Source organism: Oncorhynchus gorbuscha, linkage group LG18 (assembly GCF_021184085.1).
Source record: "Oncorhynchus gorbuscha isolate QuinsamMale2020 ecotype Even-year linkage group LG18, OgorEven_v1.0, whole genome shotgun sequence".
NCBI classification, from domain to species: domain Eukaryota; kingdom Metazoa; phylum Chordata; class Actinopteri; order Salmoniformes; family Salmonidae; genus Oncorhynchus; species Oncorhynchus gorbuscha.
The window spans coordinates 64891727-64911164 of NC_060190.1; the positions used below are offsets into that span (position 1 = coordinate 64891727).

Sequence of the window (19438 nt, forward strand, 5' to 3'; positions counted from 1 at the left end):
ATACCACCTCAGTCATCGGCTTCATCAATAAGTGTATCGACGACGTCGTCCCTACAGTTGACCGTCCGTACATACCCCAACCATTAGCCATGGATTACAGGTGACATCCGCATCGAGCTAAAGGCTAGAGCTGCCGCTTTCAAGGAGCGGGACACTGATCCGGACGCCTATAACAAATCCCGCTAATACCCTCAGACGAATAATTAAACAAGCAAAGCATCAATAAAGGATTAAGATTGAATCCTACTACACAGACTCTGACTCTTGTTCGATGTGGCAGGGCTTGAAAACTATTACGGACTACGAAGGGAAACCCAGACGCGAGCTGCCTATTGACGTGAGCCTACCAGACAAGCTAAATGCCTTTTATGCTCACGAGAGCACCAGCTGTTCTGGATGACTGTGTGATAACAAACTCGGTAGCCGAGTAAGACTTTTTAAACAGGCCACCATTCACAAAGCTGTGGGGCCAGATGGATTACCAGGACGTGTACCAACTGGTAAGTGTCTTCACTGACATTTTCAACCTCTTCCAGACTGAGTCTGTAATACCTACATGTTTCAGGCAGAACACCATAGTCCCTGTGCCCAAGGAAGTGAATGTAACCTGCCTAAATGATTACCGCCCCGTAGCACTCACATTGGTAGCCATGAAATGCTTTGAAAGGCTGGTCAAGGCTCACATCAACAGCATCCTCCCGGATACCCTAAACCCACTCCAATTTGCATACCGCCCCAACAGATCCACAGATAACGCAGTCTCCATTGCACTCCACACTGCCCTTTTCCACCTGGTCAAAGGAACACCTATGTGAGAATGCTGTTCATTGACGACAGCTCAGTGTTCAACACCAGAGTGCCCACGAAGCTCATCACTAAGCTAAGGACCCTGGGACAAAACAACTCCCTTTGCAACTTGATCCTGGACTTCCTGACAGGCCACCCCAGGTGGTAAGGGTAGGCAACAACACGTCTGCCATGTCCCCTCTTGTACTCGCTGTTCACCCACGACTGCGTGGCCAAACACGACTCCAACACCATTAAGTTTGCTGACACAAGTGGTAGGCCTGATCACCGACAACGATTTGACAGCCTAAAGGGAGGTCAGAGAACTGGCAGTGTGGTGCCAGGAAAACAAGACAAAGGAGTTGATTGTGGACTACAGGAAAAGGCAGGCCGAACAGGCCCCATTTAACATCAACGGGGCTGTAGTTGAGCGGGTCGAGAGTTTCAAGTTTCTTGGTGTCCACATCACCAACAGTCTATCATGGTCCAAACACACCAAGGCAGTCATGAAGAGGGCACAACAAAACCTTTTCCCTTTCAGGAGACTGAAAAGATTTGGCATGGGTCCCCAGATCCTCAAAAGGTTCCACAGCTCCATCATCAAGATCATCCTGACCGATTGCATCACCGCGTGGTATGGCAACTGCTCGGTATCTGACCGTAGGCGCGACAGCAGGTAGTGCGAACGGCCCAGTACATCACTGGGGCCAAGCTTCCTGCCATCCAGGACCTATATAATAGGCGGTGTCAGAGGGAAGCACATAAAATTGTCAGAGACTCCAGTCACACAAGTCATAGACTATATATTTTTCTTTCTGCTGCCGCGTGGCAAGTGGTATCGGAGCGCCGAGTCTACGACCAAAAGGCTCCTTAAAAGCTTCTACCCCCCCAAGCCATAAGACTGCTGAACAATTAATCGAATGGCCACCGGATTATTACATTGCCCCCCCCCCCATTTGTTTTGTACTCTGCTGCTACCTGCTGTTTATTATCTATGCATAGTCACTTCACCCCTACCCACATCTACAAATTACCTATAACCTGTATCCCCGCACACTGACTCGGTACCGGTACCCCCTGTATATAGCCTCGTTATTGTGTTTTATTATTTTTTTACTTTAGTTTATTTGGTAAATATTTTCTGAACCAACACTTCAAGAAGAGTTAAGGGCTTGTAAGTAAGCATTTCACGGTAAGGTCTACACTTGTATTCGGCACATGTAACATAGTTAGATTCGATTTTTGATTTGATAATAATGCTTAATAGATGTATCATAACCTGCACTTTCATTGTAAATAAATAACCTCATCTCTCTTGTCCCCATCTCCTCTCGTTCTCCTCTCTCTCTCTCTCTCTCGTTCTCTCTCTCGTTCCAGTCGTCGGCCAAGGGCCTTCGTGCGACCATCGGCGAGGTGTTTGAGCATTTGCAGCGATTTCTGCGCGAGCGCCAGAAGGCCATGTTGGAGGAGCTGGAGACTGATACAGCGCGCACGCTCTCCGACATCGAGCACAAGATCCAGCGTTTCAGCCAGCAGCTGTGTGACGTCAAGGAGGGCATCGGCATCCTGCAAGAGCGCCTCAACGAGCCAGGCCGCCATGAATTCCTGGAGGGCGTTGCCCTCACCTCCGAGAGGTGCTCTGCTTACTGTCTGACTGACCATGGATCAGCTGTTCTTCCAAACAGCCACAGTCCTAAACTTTTGTAAGATAGTACGCTGTCTGAGGTTATGTTATACTACCCTCCTAACATAACACCATCCCCTGAATGTAATCCATTCTGCTCATCGTCAGGATATTGATATCTTGGAGTGAAAGTGCAGAGTTAGGCAATGAGGCTTATCCCAGGTCTCTGACAGATAGCTTAACAGGCCAGATATACAGGGCTCATTATTTGAAATCTGTGAAAGAGTGGGCTCAGGGGAATAGAATTGAAGTATTTAAGATCTTAGAGGGATTGATAAGGTTGACTGAGGAAGTTGTTGCATCAGTAGGCATTCTAACAACCAGTCCAGAGGGCATTGATAGGAATGAGTGAAGAATGAACTGATATCCAGGTTCGCCATCTCATAGTTTCCAATACTTCTTTGTGAGAACAGGCTTGACAAGGTTGTGGTTTCTCCTCAGGCTAAGTCACTTAAAGGCACAGCAGGTGAATGGTTAGCCTTGGCTCACTGAACACCCTGCTTTTCAATGTTCCTCAAGATGATCAATGTTTAGCTGTGCAGCCCTAGCTTTCCCAGGCAGGGTTGAGAAGGGCTTCAAAGTGGTTAAAATAGGAAGGTAACGATTCAGATACAACTGTATCTTAAACACGTGTATCGGTCTACGGACCCCAAACCAATCCAATCCAAATGTAGTATGCGTCGATCAGAAAATCTACAGTTGAAGTTGGAAGTTTACATATTTGGAGTCATTAAAACTCATTTTTCTACCACTCCACACATTTCTTGTTAACAAACTATAGTTTTGGCAAGTTGGGTAGGACATCTACTTTGTGCATGACACAAGTCATTTTTGTTTACAGACAGATTATTTCACTAATAATTCACTATCACAATTCCAGTGGGTCAGAAGTTTACATACACTAAGTTGACTGTGCTTTTAAACAGCTTGGAAAATGATGTCATGGCTTTAGAAGCTTCTGATAGGCTAATTGACATCATTTGAGTCAATTGGAGGTGTACTTGTGGATGTATTTCAAGGCCTACCTTCATACTCAGTGCATCTTTGCTTCACATTACGGGAAAATCAAAAGGAATCAGTCAAGACTTCAGAAAAACAATTGTAGACCTCGACAAGTCTGGTTCAACATTGGGAGCAATTTCCAAACGCATGAAGGTACCACGCTCATCTGTACAAACAATAGTACGCAAGTATAAACACCATGGGACCACCATCATACCTTTCAGGAAGGAGACGCGTTCTGTCTCCTAGAGATTAAATTACTTTGGTGTGAAAAGTGCAAATCAATCCCAGAACAACAGCAAAGGACCTTGTGAAGATGCTGGAGGAAACGGGTACAAAAATATCTATATCCACAGTAAAACGAGTCCTATATCGACACAACCCGAAAGGCCACTCAGCAAGGAAGAAGCCACTGCTCCAAAACTGCCATAATGCCAGACTACGGGTTTGCAACTGCACATGGGGACAAAGATCATACTTTTTTTGAGAAATGTCCTCTGGTCTGATGAAACAAAAATAAAACTGTTAGGCCATGATGACCATCGTTATGTTTGGAGGAAAAAGGGGGATGCTTGCAAGCCAAAGAATACCATCCCAACTGTGAAGAACGGGGGTGGCAGCATCATGTTAAGGGGGTGCTTTGCTGCAGGAGGGACTGGTGCACTTCACAAAATAGATGGCATCATGAGGGAGAAAAATCATGGATATATTGAAGCAACAACTCAATACATCAGTCAGGAAGTTAAAGCTTGGTCGCAAATGGGTCTTCCAAATGGACAATGACCCCAAGCATACTTCCAAAGTTGTGGCAAAATGGCTAAAGGACAACAAAGTCATGATATTGGAGTGGCCATCACAAAGCCCTGACCTCAATCCCATAGACAATTTGTGGGCAGAACTGAAAAGCGTGTGTGAGCAAGGAGGCCTACAAACCTGCCTCGGTTACGCCAGCTCTATCAGGAGGAATGGGCCACAATTCACCCAACTTATTGTGAGAAGCTTATGGAAGGCTACCTGATGTGTTTGACCCATGTTAAACAATTTAAATGGCAATGCTACCAAATACTAATTGAGTGTATGTAAACTTCTGACCAACTGGGAGTGTGATGAGAGAAATGAAAGCTTAAATAAATCATTCTCTCTACTATTATTCTGACATTTCACGTTCTTAAAATAAAGTGATGATCCTAAATGACTTAAAACAGGGATTTTCACTGGGATTAAATGGCAGGAATGGTGAAAAACTGAGTTTAAATGTATTTGGCTAAGATGTATGTAAACTTCCGACTTCAACTGTATATAGTACACAGTACATACATACACACACGTCAGCTCCGACAGATCCAGCTCAGGGAAGACCAGCTCATGAGCTCCATCAGCAGCAGATTTGAATTTAGAATGGAAAATTATTGTGTTTATGCAACACATGTTAGTGCATTGAATCACATTGAACTGAACTGCATTGATTCGTAATCTAATCAAACTGAAACCTATTGTTCCTGTATCGGAGCCAAATCAAATTTATTTGTATAGCCCTTCGTCAGCTGATATCTCAGTGCTGTACAGAAACCCAGCCTAAAACCCCAAACAGCAAGCAATGCAGGTGTAGAAGCACGGTGGCTAGGAAAAACTCTCTAGAAAGGCCAAAACCTAGGAATAAACCTAGAGAGGAACCAGGCTATGAGGGGTGGTCAGTCCTCTTCTGGCTGTGCCAGGTGGAGAGTATAACAGAACATGGCCAAGATGTTAAAATGTTCATAAATGACCAGCATGGTCAAATAATAATAATCACAGGCAGAACAGTTGAAACTGGAGCAGCAGCACGGCCAGGTGGACTGGGGACAGCAAGGAGTCATGTCAGGTAGTCCTGAGGCATGGTCCTAGGGCTCAGGTCCTCCGAGAGTGAGAAAGAAAGAGAGAATTAGAGAGAGCATATTTAACTTCACACAGGACACCGGATAGGGTAGGAGAAGTACTCCAGATATAACAAACTGACCCTAGCCCCCGACACATAAACTACTGCAGCAAATACTGGAGGCTGAGACAGGAGGGGTCAGGAGACACTGTGGCCCCATCCGATGACACCCCCAGACAGGGCCAAAAAGGAAGGATATAACCCCACCCACTTTGCCAAAGCACAGCCCCCACACCACTAGAGGGATATCGTCAACCACCAACTTACCATCCTGAGACAAGGCCGAATAGATCCCAGGCATCTAGATACATATTGAATCTTCTTGAAAGGGAAAGATGCATATCCCTAGTGGGAAAACCACCTCTTCCTGTCTGAACCCAAGGCTACATGTGGGAGTGATGAAAATGACTAATGTGGGGGTTGACACAGTAATAGCATTACAGCTGACCCCCTCCCCCTCACCCATGTCAATCTACAGTGCTGTAGAACATTAAGCCTTTGGGCATCCAGAGTCTGACAGATGCTTTAATCAACAACATACAGAGAAAATGGTGCAGTTACTAGACACATCTCACAGAGGGCGCAAAGAGATGTGAATGTAAGAGTAGATTATTGACAATGACATTGATCGTCCTTCTCCCCCCACAGGATAAAAGGAAAGATACATGAGACCAATTTAACATATGAAGATTTCCCGACCTCCAAGTACATGGGGCCCCTGCAGTACACAATATGGAAGTCTCTATTTCAGGATATTTCACCAGGTATGCACCACCTATGGTTACCGTTAACCCTCACCCAATTAAACTGTGTAACAGCATGGGCTTCAACAGGAGCCTCTTATGAATTGTTAGATACTCACAAATACCTCAACACGTCCATCAGTAATGATACAAATCATTGTCTTCCACCATGGAAGGGTAGCATAGATTGAGTTTTAAATTGGGCTTTAAATTGATGCCTTGTACGGAACAAGGAAATAATAGTAACCTTGGAACAGACTTACACAGTGGGAGCTAATCCTGCATTAAAATAGATGGAATGTTTGAGCTTTAGGAACTGCGTGATGAGAAAATGGTGGCTGAAGGGTTGAGATGCCCTTCTCTGCTAGGAGAGTTGATGAGGAGCTATTCTCTCTCCTCTTCTCCCCCTCTCCTCATATTCTCCCTAAGCCCCCAGCCATCACTCACTCTTAGAGAAGGTTATTGAAAATAATGCACCAAGGAATATTTCACTCCTTCAATAGATTCACCATTTTGGCCTGTAGCTGGTGAGAAGGCAGGGTGGTTTCTTGGCCTCCCTTGACTGCGTGCCAAATGAAACAATTGGTTCCAATCCATCACCACTGGCTGCCACGGTGACGGCACAGCGCCTTTCCATCCCATCAGATGATGGACTTATTACTCCCCTAAACTATCTCTTCTCTCAAACCTGTGCCTTTTTAAAATCTGTGTTCCCAATTAGAAAAATGACATGTGTGTGTCTGACTGTGTGAGAGAGGGGGTATGAATGCATTGGTTTGTATGTGTGCAAGAGGGAGTGTCATTGTGTGGTAAAGACATTGCCCTGCCTGCTGGCTACTGGCCATGCCTCCTGTTTATACTGTAAGATGTAACTACCGAGGAACAAGGTTGCGATTTGGGAAATTCCCCTCTGTCTGTTTTATTCTAAACCACCTCTATGTATGGGAGTGAGTGAGGAGAACAAGCCGCCATTGTTCCTCTAGTTCAGTTTTCCATAATGACTGAAAAAAAACTACTCAAGGTGGTGGAGCAGGCAACCAATCTCCCTCCGTAACCCACAGTTAACCCGCAAAACTACATGTAGCTGGCAGCTTTCAGCCATGAGTTGTAGACTCATACTCTATAAGGTATATCTATAAAGACTGCTTCCCACCTCCCACCACAGCTCTATTTCCATACCTTTGCATGACATGGAGTACAACATCAAACAGTGGAGGCCAGGGTACTTTGAATGTAGGGTAACATGGGGTAAGATACCCCCCCCCACACACTCTTTAGGTGGATGATGGCCATGCTTATGGTAACAAACTATAAAGGAAAATAAATGGCTACAGTTGACTTTAACAAAATAAATGATTAAATGTGTTTTTTAGGAAAGGGGCATTTAGCCCAGCTACCGGGGTAACATGATTTTGGAACCTGGAACAACCTTTTTCAATGGCGCCACAACTTTCTCCAGTGTGACCGGGTTTTCCAGTGTCAGTTTTTTTCTCCCTTTGCTTTCTTCCTTCTCTCTTAGTTTTTTGACTTGTCCTCCAGGACTGTAGCCAACTCAGCCTTTCTTTGCCTAGGCCTGGCCTCCTGTATCCTTGGCCTGGGGGACAACCCCAAATGACCTTTGCTGCTGTTTGTTGTTGTAGAACTAGTACTTTAAACAAATAAACAACTCATGAGTATTGGTTCAATAAACACTTATTTCTAATCACACTATATGCTACTTTCTATTTCCTAAAATGAGTGCTGACGTTCAGAGCAAGGTCACCGGAGACCTGTGGGTGCTGGGTAGGCTTTGTGGTGGTGGATGTGGCAGAGGTTGATGTTGTGGGATACGGATGGATAATTCTGTGTGCTGCTTCATGAAACCATAAAACCAGTCTATGCCTGCCAGTCTAACCCTGGCCCTTATTTTAACTTTGACCCCTAACCCTAATCCTGCTAACTGGGGGTTAGCTAGCTATGCTAGCAGACATTGGCTTATGCTAACGAGCTGGTAAGCGTTAATTTCACCTCAGACTTTCGGTTAGTGAGGTTGCTAGTTAGCTAACTGGGCTAGCCAGTGCCAAAATTACAGCTAGAAACAAATGATCAATCATAAAGGGGCGAGACCCATTTCGCCCCCATCATACTAACCTAACATATTACTACTTTACTCAAAAACAATCAATATTTTTCTCTCGAAACAAGTGGATGATTTATCTTAAGGTTTCCCTTCATGTATATAAAAAATAAAATAATCATTGGATCTAAATGACCAAAAAAATGTATGAAACAGGAAATTTGTAGTTGATCGAGACTAGTGGCAGCCAGGGGAATTGTTGAGAAAAATCTGTCACATTTTGTGGTTTTTGTGAGAATTACAGGGGATTTTCAGTGTGTGAACCAACAGTCCCAAACATGGCGGCTGTAAATACTTTTTCATGATTTCTTCATTACCTGAAATATGATAACAGTAGATATAGGGTGTATTACAAGAGATTAGGCTACCCATGAGTCATCCCAACACCATTGACAGTCCCTTATTCTGTTCCTGATAGGGTCCTTCAGCTGCATCAGCTCATTTTTGCTAGAGCAGAAACACCAGCTTGAAGCTACAGTCAGTCAACCTATAATGACCACTACAGACAGAGACTGTGCCATTGACACAGCTCCTCCCTCCAAACAGAATGTCCTTGGTCCTCCCATCCATCTGGTGTATCACTTTTTAAATATAACGTTTTGGAGATCAATTTGTATGCACTGGACTTCAGGACCCCTCTCCAGTTTAGGGACTGGCTGAAATGGGATGCCAGGATATTTTCACTGCCTCAGCATAGAACTCAGGCAGTACAGTGTTGATAGTGAAAATGGAGTGACACACCAAACGACACAGCAGTTCTGGAGCTAGTGTCTGTCAGAGAGGGAGTGCCCTCATAACACAGTAGTTCTGGAGCTAGTGTCTGTCAGAGAGGGAGTGCCCTCATAACACAGTAGTTCTGGAGCTAGTGTCTGTCAGAGAGGGAGTGCCCTCATAACACAGTAGTTCTGGAGCTAGTGTCTGTCAGAGAGGGAGTGCCCTCATAACACAGTAGTTCTGGAACTAGTGTCTGTCAGAGAGGGAGTGCCCTCATAACACAGTAGTTCTGGAGCTAGTGTCTGTCAGAGAGGGAGTGCCCTCATAACACAGTAGTTCTGGAGCTAGTGTCTGTCAGAGGGAGTGCCCTCATAACACAGTAGTTCTGGAGCTAGTGTCTGTCAGAGAGGGAGTGCCCTCATAACACAGTAGTTCTGGAGCTAGTGTCTGTCAGAGAGGGAGTGCCCTCATAACACAGTAGTTCTGGAGCTAGTGTCTGTCAGAGAGGGAGTGCCCTCATAACACAGTAGTTCTGGAGCTAGTGTCTGTCAGAGAGGGAGTGCCCTCATAACACAGTAGTTCTGGAGCTAGTGTCTGTCAGAGAGGGAGTGCCCTCATAACACAGTAGTTCTGGAGCTAGTGTCTGTCAGAGAGGGAGTGCCCTCATAACACAGTAGTTCTGGAGCTAGTGTCTGTCAGAGAGGGAGTGCCCTCATAACACAGTAGTTCTGGAGCTAGTGTCTGTCAGAGGGGAGCCCTCATAACACAGTAGTTCTGGAGCTAGTGTCTGTCAGAGAGGGAGTGCCCTCATAACACAGTAGTTCTGGAGCTAGTGTCTGTCAGAGAGGGAGCGCCCTCATAACACAGTAGTTCTGGAGCTAGTGTCTGTCAGAGAGGGAGTAGTTCTGTCCCTCATAACACAGTAGTTCTGGAGCTAGTGTCTGTCAGAGAGGGAGTGCCCTCATAACACAGTAGTTCTGGAGCTAGTGTCTGTCAGAGAGGGAGTGCCCTCATAACACAGTAGTTCTGGAGCTAGTGTCTGTCAGAGAGGGAGTGCCCTCATAACACAGTAGTTCTGGAGCTAGTGTCTGTCAGAGAGTTCTGGGAGTGTCCCTCATAACACAGTAGTTCTGGAGCTAGTGTCTGTCAGAGAGGGAGTGCCCTCATAACACAGTAGTTCTGGAGCTAGTGTCTGTCAGAGAGGGAGTGCCCTCATAACACAGTAGTTCTGGAGCTAGTGTCTGTCAGAGAGGGAGTGCCCTCATAACACAGTAGTTCTGGAGCTAGTGTCTGTCAGAGGGAGCGTCCTCATAACACAGTAGTTCTGGAGCTAGTGTCTGTCAGAGAGGGAGTGCCCTCATAACACAGTAGTTCTGGAGCTAGTGTCTGTCAGAGAGGGAGCGTCCTCATAACACAGTAGTTCTGGAGCTAGTGTCTGTCAGAGGGAGCGTCCTCATAACACAGTAGTTCTGGAGCTAGTGTCTGTCAGAGAGGGAGTTCCCTCATAACACAGTAGTTCTGGAGCTAGTGTCTGTCAGAGAGGGAGTGCCCTCATAACACAGTAGTTCTGGAGCTAGTGTCTGTCAGAGAGGGAGTGCCCTCATAACACAGTAGTTCTGGAGCTAGTGTCTGTCAGAGAGGGAGTGCCCTCATAACACAGTAGTTCTGGAGCTAGTGTCTGTCAGAGAGGGAGTGCCCTCATAACACAGTAGTTCTGGAGCTAGTGTCTGTCAGAGGGAGTGCCCTCATAACACAGTAGTTCTGGAGCTAGTGTCTGTCAGAGAGGGAGCGTCCTCATAACACAGTAGTTCTGGACAGTAGTTCTGGAACTAGTGTCTGTCAGAGGGAGCGTCCTCATAACACAGTAGTTCTGGAGCTAGTGTCTGTCAGAGAGGGAGTTCCCTCATAACACAGTAGTTCTGGAGCTAGTGTCTGTCAGAGAGGGAGTGCCCTCATAACACAGTAGTTCTGGAGCTAGTGTCTGTCAGAGAGGGAGTGCCCTCATAACACAGTAGTTCTGGAGCTAGTGTCTGTCAGAGAGGGAGTGCCCTCATAACACAGTAGTTCTGGAGCTAGTGTCTGTCAGAGAGGGAGTGGAGCTAGTGTCCTCATAACACAGTAGTTCTGGAGCTAGTGTCTGTCAGAGGGAGTGCCCTCATAACACAGTAGTTCTGGAGCTAGTGTCTGTCAGAGAGGGAGCGTCCTCATAACACAGTAGTTCTGGAGCTAGTGTCTGTCAGAGGGAGCGTCCTCATAACACAGTAGTTCTGGAGCTAGTGTCTGTCAGAGAGGGAGTTCCCTCATAACACAGTAGTTCTGGAGCTAGTGTCTGTCAGAGAGGGAGTGCCCTCATAACACAGTAGTTCTGGAGCTAGTGTCTGTCAGAGAGGGAGTGCCCTCATAACACAGTAGTTCTGGAGCTAGTGTCTGTCAGAGAGGGAGTGCCCTCATAACACAGTAGTTCTGGAGCTAGTGTCTGTCAGAGAGGGAGTGCCCTCATAACACAGTAGTTCTGGAGCTAGTGTCTGTCAGAGAGGGAGTGCCCTCATAACACAGTAGTTCTGGAGCTAGTGTCTGTCAGAGGGAGCGTCCTCATAACACAGTAGTTCTGGAGCTAGTGTCTGTCAGAGAGGGAGTGCCCTCATAACACAGTAGTTCTGGAGCTAGTGTCTGTCAGAGAGTTCTGGAGCTAGTGTCCTCATAACACAGTAGTTCTGGAGCTAGTGTCTGTCAGAGAGGGAGTGCCCTCATAACACAGTAGTTCTGGAGCTAGTGTCTGTCAGAGAGGGAGTGCCCTCATAACACAGTAGTTCTGGAGCTAGTGTCTGTCAGAGAGGGAGTGCCCTCATAACACAGTAGTTCTGGAGCTAGTGTCTGTCAGAGGGAGTGCCCTCATAACACAGTAGTTCTGGAGCTAGTGTCTGTCAGAGAGGGAGCGTCCTCATAACACAGTAGTTCTGGAACTAGTGTCTGTCAGAGGGAGCGTCCTCATAACACAGTAGTTCTGGAGCTAGTGTCTGTCAGAGAGGGAGTTCCCTCATAACACAGTAGTTCTGGAGCTAGTGTCTGTCAGAGAGGGAGTGCCCTCATAACACAGTAGTTCTGGAGCTAGTGTCTGTCAGAGAGGGAGTGCCCTCATAACACAGTAGTTCTGGAGCTAGTGTCTGTCAGAGAGGGAGTGCCCTCATAACACAGTAGTTCTGGAGCTAGTGTCTGTCAGAGAGGGAGTTCCCTCATAACACAGTAGTTCTGGAGCTAGTGTCTGTCAGAGGGAGTGCCCTCATAACACAGTAGTTCTGGAGCTAGTGTCTGTCAGAGAGGGAGTCGTCCTCATAACACAGTAGTTCTGGAACTAGTGTCTGTCAGAGGGAGCGTCCTCATAACACAGTAGTTCTGGAGCTAGTGTCTGTCAGAGAGGGAGTTCCCTCATAACACAGTAGTTCTGGAGCTAGTGTCTGTCAGAGAGGGAGTGCCCTCATAACACAGTAGTTCTGGAGCTAGTGTCTGTCAGAGAGGGAGTGCCCTCATAACACAGTAGTTCTGGAGCTAGTGTCTGTCAGAGAGGGAGTGCCCTCATAACACAGTAGTTCTGGAGCTAGTGTCTGTCAGAGAGTTCTGGGAGTGCCCTCATAACACAGTAGTTCTGGAGCTAGTGTCTGTCAGAGAGGGAGTGCCCTCATAACACAGTAGTTCTGGAGCTAGTGTCTGTCAGAGGGAGCCCTCATAACACAGTAGTTCTGGAGCCTCATAACACAGTAGTTCTGGAGCTAGTGTCTGTCAGAGAGGGAGTGCCCTCATAACACAGTAGTTCTGGAGCTAGTGTCTGTCAGAGAGGAGCGTCCTCATAACACAGTAGTTCTGGAGCTAGTGTCTGTCAGAGGGAGCAGTAGTTCTGGAGCCTCATAACACAGTAGTTCTGGAGCTAGTGTCTGTCAGAGAGGGAGTTCCCTCATAACACAGTAGTTCTGGAGCTAGTGTCTGTCAGAGAGGGAGTGCCCTCATAACACAGTAGTTCTGGAGCTAGTGTCTGTCAGAGAGGGAGTGCCCTCATAACACAGTAGTTCTGGAGCTAGTGTCTGTCAGAGAGGGAGTGCCCTCATAACACAGTAGTTCTGGAGCTAGTGTCTGTCAGAGAGGGAGTGCCCTCATAACACAGTAGTTCTGGAGCTAGTGTCTGTCAGAGGGAGCGCCCTCATAACACAGTAGTTCTGGAGCTAGTGTCTGTCAGAGAGGGAGTGCCCTCATAACACAGTAGTTCTGGAGCTAGTGTCTGTCAGAGAGGGAGCGTCCTCATAACACAGTAGTTCTGGAACTAGTGTCTGTCAGAGGGAGCGTCCTCATAACACAGTAGTTCTGGAGCTAGTGTCTGTCAGAGAGGGAGTTCCCTCATAACACAGTAGTTCTGGAGCTAGTGTCTGTCAGAGAGGGAGTGCCCTCATAACACAGTAGTTCTGGAGCTAGTGTCTGTCAGAGAGGGAGTGCCCTCATAACACAGTAGTTCTGGAGCTAGTGTCTGTCAGAGAGGGAGTGCCCTCATAACACAGTAGTTCTGGAGCTAGTGTCTGTCAGAGGGAGCGTCCTCATAACACAGTAGTTCTGGAGCTAGTGTCTGTCAGAGAGGGAGTGCCCTCATAACACAGTAGTTCTGGAGCTAGTGTCTGTCAGAGAGGGAGCGTCCTCATAACACAGTAGTTCTGGAGCTAGTGTCTGTCAGAGTTCTGGAGAGTCGTCCTCATAACACAGTAGTTCTGGAGCTAGTGTCTGTCAGAGAGGGAGTTCCCTCATAACACAGTAGTTCTGGAGCTAGTGTCTGTCAGAGAGGGAGTGCCCTCATAACACAGTAGTTCTGGAGCTAGTGTCTGTCAGAGAGGGAGTGCCCTCATAACACAGTAGTTCTGGAGCTAGTGTCTGTCAGAGAGGGAGTGCCCTCATAACACAGTAGTTCTGGAGCTAGTGTCTGTCAGAGAGGGAGTGCCCTCATAACACAGTAGTAGTTCTGGAGCTAGTGTCTGTCAGAGGGAGCGCCCTCATAACACAGTAGTTCTGGAGCTAGTGTCTGTCAGAGAGGGAGTGCCCTCATAACACAGTAGTTCTGGAGCTAGTGTCTGTCAGAGAGGGAGCGTCCTCATAACACAGTAGTTCTGGAACTAGTGTCTGTCAGAGGGAGCGTCCTCATAACACAGTAGTTCTGGAGCTAGTGTCTGTCAGAGAGGGAGTTCCCTCATAACACAGTAGTTCTGGAGCTAGTGTCTGTCAGAGAGGGAGTGCCCTCATAACACAGTAGTTCTGGAGCTAGTGTCTGTCAGAGAGGGAGTGCCCTCATAACACAGTAGTTCTGGAGCTAGTGTCTGTCAGAGAGGGAGTGCCCTCATAACACAGTAGTTCTGGAGCTAGTGTCTGTCAGAGAGGGAGTGCCCTCATAACACAGTAGTTCTGGAGCTAGTGTCTGTCAGAGGGAGTGCCCTCATAACACAGTAGTTCTGGAGCTAGTGTCTGTCAGAGAGTAGTTCTGGGAGCGTCCTCATAACACAGTAGTTCTGGAACTAGTGTCTGTCAGAGGGAGTTCGTCCTCATAACACAGTAGTTCTGGAGCTAGTGTCTGTCAGAGAGGGAGTGCCCTCATAACACAGTAGTTCTGGAGCTAGTGTCTGTCAGAGAGGGAGTGCCCTCATAACACAGTAGTTCTGGAGCTAGTGTCTGTCAGAGAGGGAGTGCCCTCATAACACAGTAGTTCTGGAGCTAGTGTCTGTCAGAGAGGGAGTGCCCTCATAACACAGTAGTTCTGGAGCTAGTGTCTGTCAGAGAGGGAGTGCCCTCATAACACAGTAGTTCTGGAGCTAGTGTCTGTCAGAGAGGGAGTGCCCTCATAACACAGTAGTTCTGGAGCTAGTGTCTGTCAGAGGGAGCGTCCTCATAACACAGTAGTTCTGGAGCTAGTGTCTGTCAGAGAGGGAGTGCCCTCATAACACAGTAGTTCTGGAGCTAGTGTCTGTCAGAGAGGGAGCGTCCTCATAACACAGTAGTTCTGGAGCTAGTGTCTGTCAGAGGGAGCGTCCTCATAACACAGTAGTTCTGGAGCTAGTGTCTGTCAGAGAGGGAGTTCCCTCATAACACAGTAGTTCTGGAGCTAGTGTCTGTCAGAGAGGGAGTGCCCTCATAACACAGTAGTTCTGGAGCTAGTGTCTGTCAGAGAGGGAGTGCCCTCATAACACAGTAGTTCTGGAGCTAGTGTCTGTCAGAGAGGGAGTGCCCTCATAACACAGTAGTTCTGGAGCTAGTGTCTGTCAGAGAGGGAGTGCCCTCATAACACAGTAGTTCTGGAGCTAGTGTCTGTCAGAGGGAGCGCCCTCATAACACAGTAGTTCTGGAGCTAGTGTCTGTCAGAGAGGGAGTGCCCTCATAACACAGTAGTTCTGGAGCTAGTGTCTGTCAGAGAGGGAGTGCCCTCATAACACAGTAGTTCTGGAGCTGGTGTCTGTCAGAGAGGGAGTGCCCTCATAGTGTCTGTCAGAGAGGGAGTGCCCTCATAACACAGTAGTTCTGGAGCTAGTGTCTGTCAGAGAGGGAGTGCCCTCATAACACAGTAGTTCTGGAGCTAGTGTCTGTCAGAGAGGGAGTGCCCTCATAACACAGTAGTTCTGGAGCTAGTGTCTGTCAGAGGGAGCGTCCTCATAACACAGTAGTTCTGGAGCTAGTGTCTGTCAGAGAGGGAGTGCCCTCATAACACAGTAGTTCTGGAGCTAGTGTCTGTCAGAGAGGGAGTGCCCTCATAACACAGTAGTTCTGGAGCTAGTGTCTGTCAGAGAGGGAGTGCCCTCATAACACAGTAGTTCTGGAGCTAGTGTCTGTCAGAGGGAGCGTCCTCATAACACAGTAGTTCTGGAGCTAGTGTCTGTCAGAGAGGGAGTGCTCTCATAACACAGTAGTTCTGGAGCTAGTGTCTGTCAGAGAGGGAGTGCCCTCATAACACAGTAGTTCTGGAGCTAGTGTCTGTCAGAGAGGGAGCGTCCTCATAACACAGTAGTTCTGTAGCTAGTGTCTGTCAGAGAGGGAGTGCCCTCATAACACAGTAGTTCTGGAGCTAGTGTCTGTCAGAGAGGGAGTGCCCTCATAACACAGTAGTTCTGGAGCTAGTGTCTGTCAGAGAGGGAGTGCCCTCATAACACAGTAGTTCTGGAGCTAGTGTCTGTCAGAGAGGGAGTGCCCTCATAACACAGTAGTTCTGGAGCTAGTGTCTGTCAGAGAGGGAGTGCCCTCATAACACAGTAGTTCTGGAGCTAGTGTCTATCAGAGAGGGAGCGTCCTCATAACATATTTTATACGTGTTTCTCTTGGCAAACAGTATTTCAAGAAGATGTCTTTATCTGGGCTAGCACTGTCTGCTTGTCTCTGGTGTGGCTCCACGGTAACCCTGTATCTCCATACATAATGTGTCCCTTCTCTCTCTCCGTAGTGCCAGCAGCTTTGACCTTAGACCCTGTCACAGCCCACCAGAGGCTCATCCTATCAGATGACTGCACCATTGTAGCCTATGGTAACCTGCACCCCCAGCCGCTGCAGGACTCCCCGCGACGCTTCGACGTGGAGGTGTCTGTGCTGGGGGCCGAAGGCTTCGGCTCCGGGGTGCACTACTGGGAGGTGATGGTGTCAGAGAAGACCCAGTGGATGATCGGCGTGGCCAACGAGACGGTCAGCCGCAAGGGCAGCATCCAGATCCAACCCAGCCGCGGCTTCTACTGCATTGTCATGCACGACGGCAACCAGTACAGCGCCTGCACCGAGCCCTGGACCCGCCTCAACGTCAAGAGCAAGCTGGAGAAGGTGGGCGTGTACCTGGACTACCCCAAGGGCCTGCTGGTGTTCTACAATGCTGACGACATGTCCTGGCTGTACACCTACAGGGAGAAAACTTTCCCGGCCAAGCTCTGCCCCTACTTCAGCCCCGGGCAGAGCCACGCCAATGGCAAGAATGTCCAGCCGCTGAGAATCAACACCGTGCGTCTATAAGAGCTACACACAGTGTCACTAGACAGATCAGATCACTCACCTCAACCCTAACCTGACAATAGGATGATGATGATGATGATGATGATGATGATGATGATGATGATATAACTACGATCCTAAAGACAACTAGTTTTAAAATGAAGGAATATGAGAAAAAGAACAGGGTGTATGACTTTGGAATGTTTTTCTGTCTGGTTTGCGGGTGACAGGAAGTCTGTGTGTCCTGCTCTTTTTGCCTATCGGTGTGGGTCCTCACTATTCTCACCTGGGAAAGACTATTGGAACGCTGCTCCAGCAGCATCGCTCCAACTGAGCCCTGGTTAGCTTCTTCACTGGTGTAAGGAGAGACTGTCTGCATAATGTCATCCCACAATGGTTTAGTGGGGGGATCTCTGTGTGCAGTTGCTGTCTGAGGACCACCTTGCACAAGCCCAAGGGCTCTGACACCCCTATGGTCCTTTTTCTTTGGCATAGTTAGCTGTTGTGAGTGAACGCCCGTCGTGGTGGCAGTGAGTGCTGTTCCATGTCCCTCCATGTACCTGTACCCTTTACTGATGATGTCGCAGCTCTTGATTATTTTCCCTCGGGTCACACGTGCACTTTTCCATCGTTGACAATGTCAGTCAGTCCAAGACGTGCTGGAAGAGCAGAATCATGGTCCATGTGGTCTAGTGATCGTCACTGTAGTAGTGTTTGCTGTCCTCACCGCTCCCTCCTTTCCCCACTGAGTCTTTGTTGGTTTATTCACCTCCAGCCCGCTAGCGCTCTACTGCAGCTGTCCTGTACCTGTGGTTATTTATTCACTTAGTGTTAACTCGTACATTCCTGATTCCATCTCCCTGCCTCCTCCCTTCCATGACATCTTGTCATCGCATTGTAGGTGTCAGAGGTCAATATCAATAAATGAATCTTGACATCTGCTGATTTACACTTGGCCTATGGGGCAGAGACCACTTACGACTCGAGCAGCATGACGCTGCAATTAACGAGCTCTAGAATGTTTTTAATCAGTCATTCTGTCTCATTTTTTTCTTCAAATATGTTGAAACTAGTAAATGCTATGGATACAATGTTTTTTACTATATTTATAGATTGTCTAAATAGTTTAATGACTTTAAGGATATACAAATGGCCAAGGAGAACAATATTACAGTACATTATTATACTGCCCTGGTCTGTTGGGATTCTTTTAACATCCATTTAATTCCATAAGGCTGTTGCAGCGTAAACAGAATACACTATGTTTTGAGGCTCAGTTCATGTTGGCTCCTACCCCATATGCCTCAAGTGCTCTTGTGATCCCCTGATTTAAGGCCAGTCCTGTAGATTGTTAAGGGACGGGCTTTTGTATTCTACAAAGTCCAGCACGGAGAGAGCCAGGGGGGTGAGTGTGTGTGTTTGTCTGTTAGTAAATCAAATGTATTTATATAGCCCTTCGTACATCAGCTGATATCTCAAAGTGCTGTACAGTAGGTGTGCATGTTGGTGGAAATGTATGTTCTGGCCTCGTCTGTGAGGTGATAAAATATCACATCTGTTCCCCCACCTCGTGTGTTTGTTCACTTTGAAGAACTGGGGCAGTTCACTACTTTGTTGGTATGTTCTGAAGAGTACAGTATGTGCAGTATGATGCAGAACCATATTTGAAGCAAGACTTCTGTCCTGTGATATGGACACCAAGCAGGAGATGATTATTGTGGGGTGGTGGGGGTCATAATGACCATTTATAAGAATACTTTTTAATGAGGATTGTGTCTTTTGGATGATGGCCGCTGTGCACCCATTGTTGTGCGAACATACTCTGGTGTGCTTCTGCTGCTAGAGGTCCATGACAAATGTTTTCATGTACAATTAAAGACAGGTAAAACCAACGTCTCATTGACTTTGTCATTTAGAAACACACTGACACACATGAAGCTCTAATACATTTGTTGAGTCCTTTGACAATATGCAAGTGAAATACTTACACAGAATACCTAACAGAACTCCACTAGAGAGCAGCTACAAGATATCAGTATGAGAGAAATTGCCTGTGCAAGCTTGTTAGCATACATTCTGTGTCAAGGTGCATATTTCAGCTGACATGAACCAACTCCCAGCCCTGTGAAAGCCTCCCCTACACGGCAAGCCAGAGACTTCGTTTGTTCTCTGTTCCTCTCATTCACGCGCTGAGGCATTTCTCAACTCGATGAATAGAAATCTGTGAGTAACCCCGTGATGGATCACACTGTAATCTGAACACCATACAACCTCACCGCACGGAAGAGCCTTACTGTGTTGTCTGCCGGGAATTATCCCTCACGCACGGTCTCCCTGTCTACTTTCTGTCCCCTGTATCTGGGGAGAACGCCTGGAGATCTCAGAATGGCTTCTTAAAAAAGGGGGGGGGAGATTTGATTTGTAATTTTTATGAAACTGTTTAAAGTGAATGTCAGAAATAAGAAGCAACGATTAACCAGATATTTAACATC

At 47.2% G+C, this 19438-nt stretch overlaps 1 protein-coding gene across 6 annotated transcripts in view; it reads left to right on the forward strand.

Annotated features, from left to right (window-relative positions):
• Positions 1 to 18838, forward strand: part of LOC124003559 (E3 ubiquitin-protein ligase TRIM62-like) — a 56992-nt gene extending 38154 nt beyond the window's left edge. For 5 of the 6 annotated variants that reach the window (XM_046311913.1, XM_046311914.1, XM_046311911.1 and 2 more), the window contains 3 exons: positions 2164 to 2489; positions 6036 to 6151; positions 16414 to 18838. In XM_046311913.1, coding sequence (XP_046167869.1) covers positions 2164 to 2489; positions 6036 to 6151; positions 16414 to 16967 — 996 coding nt within the window. In that variant the 3' untranslated portion in view covers positions 16968 to 18838. The remainder of the gene's footprint in view (positions 1 to 2163; positions 2490 to 6035; positions 6152 to 16413) is intronic. The other variant, XM_046311912.1, reaches the window with a different exon arrangement.
• Positions 18839 to 19438: the final 600 nt, after the last annotated feature.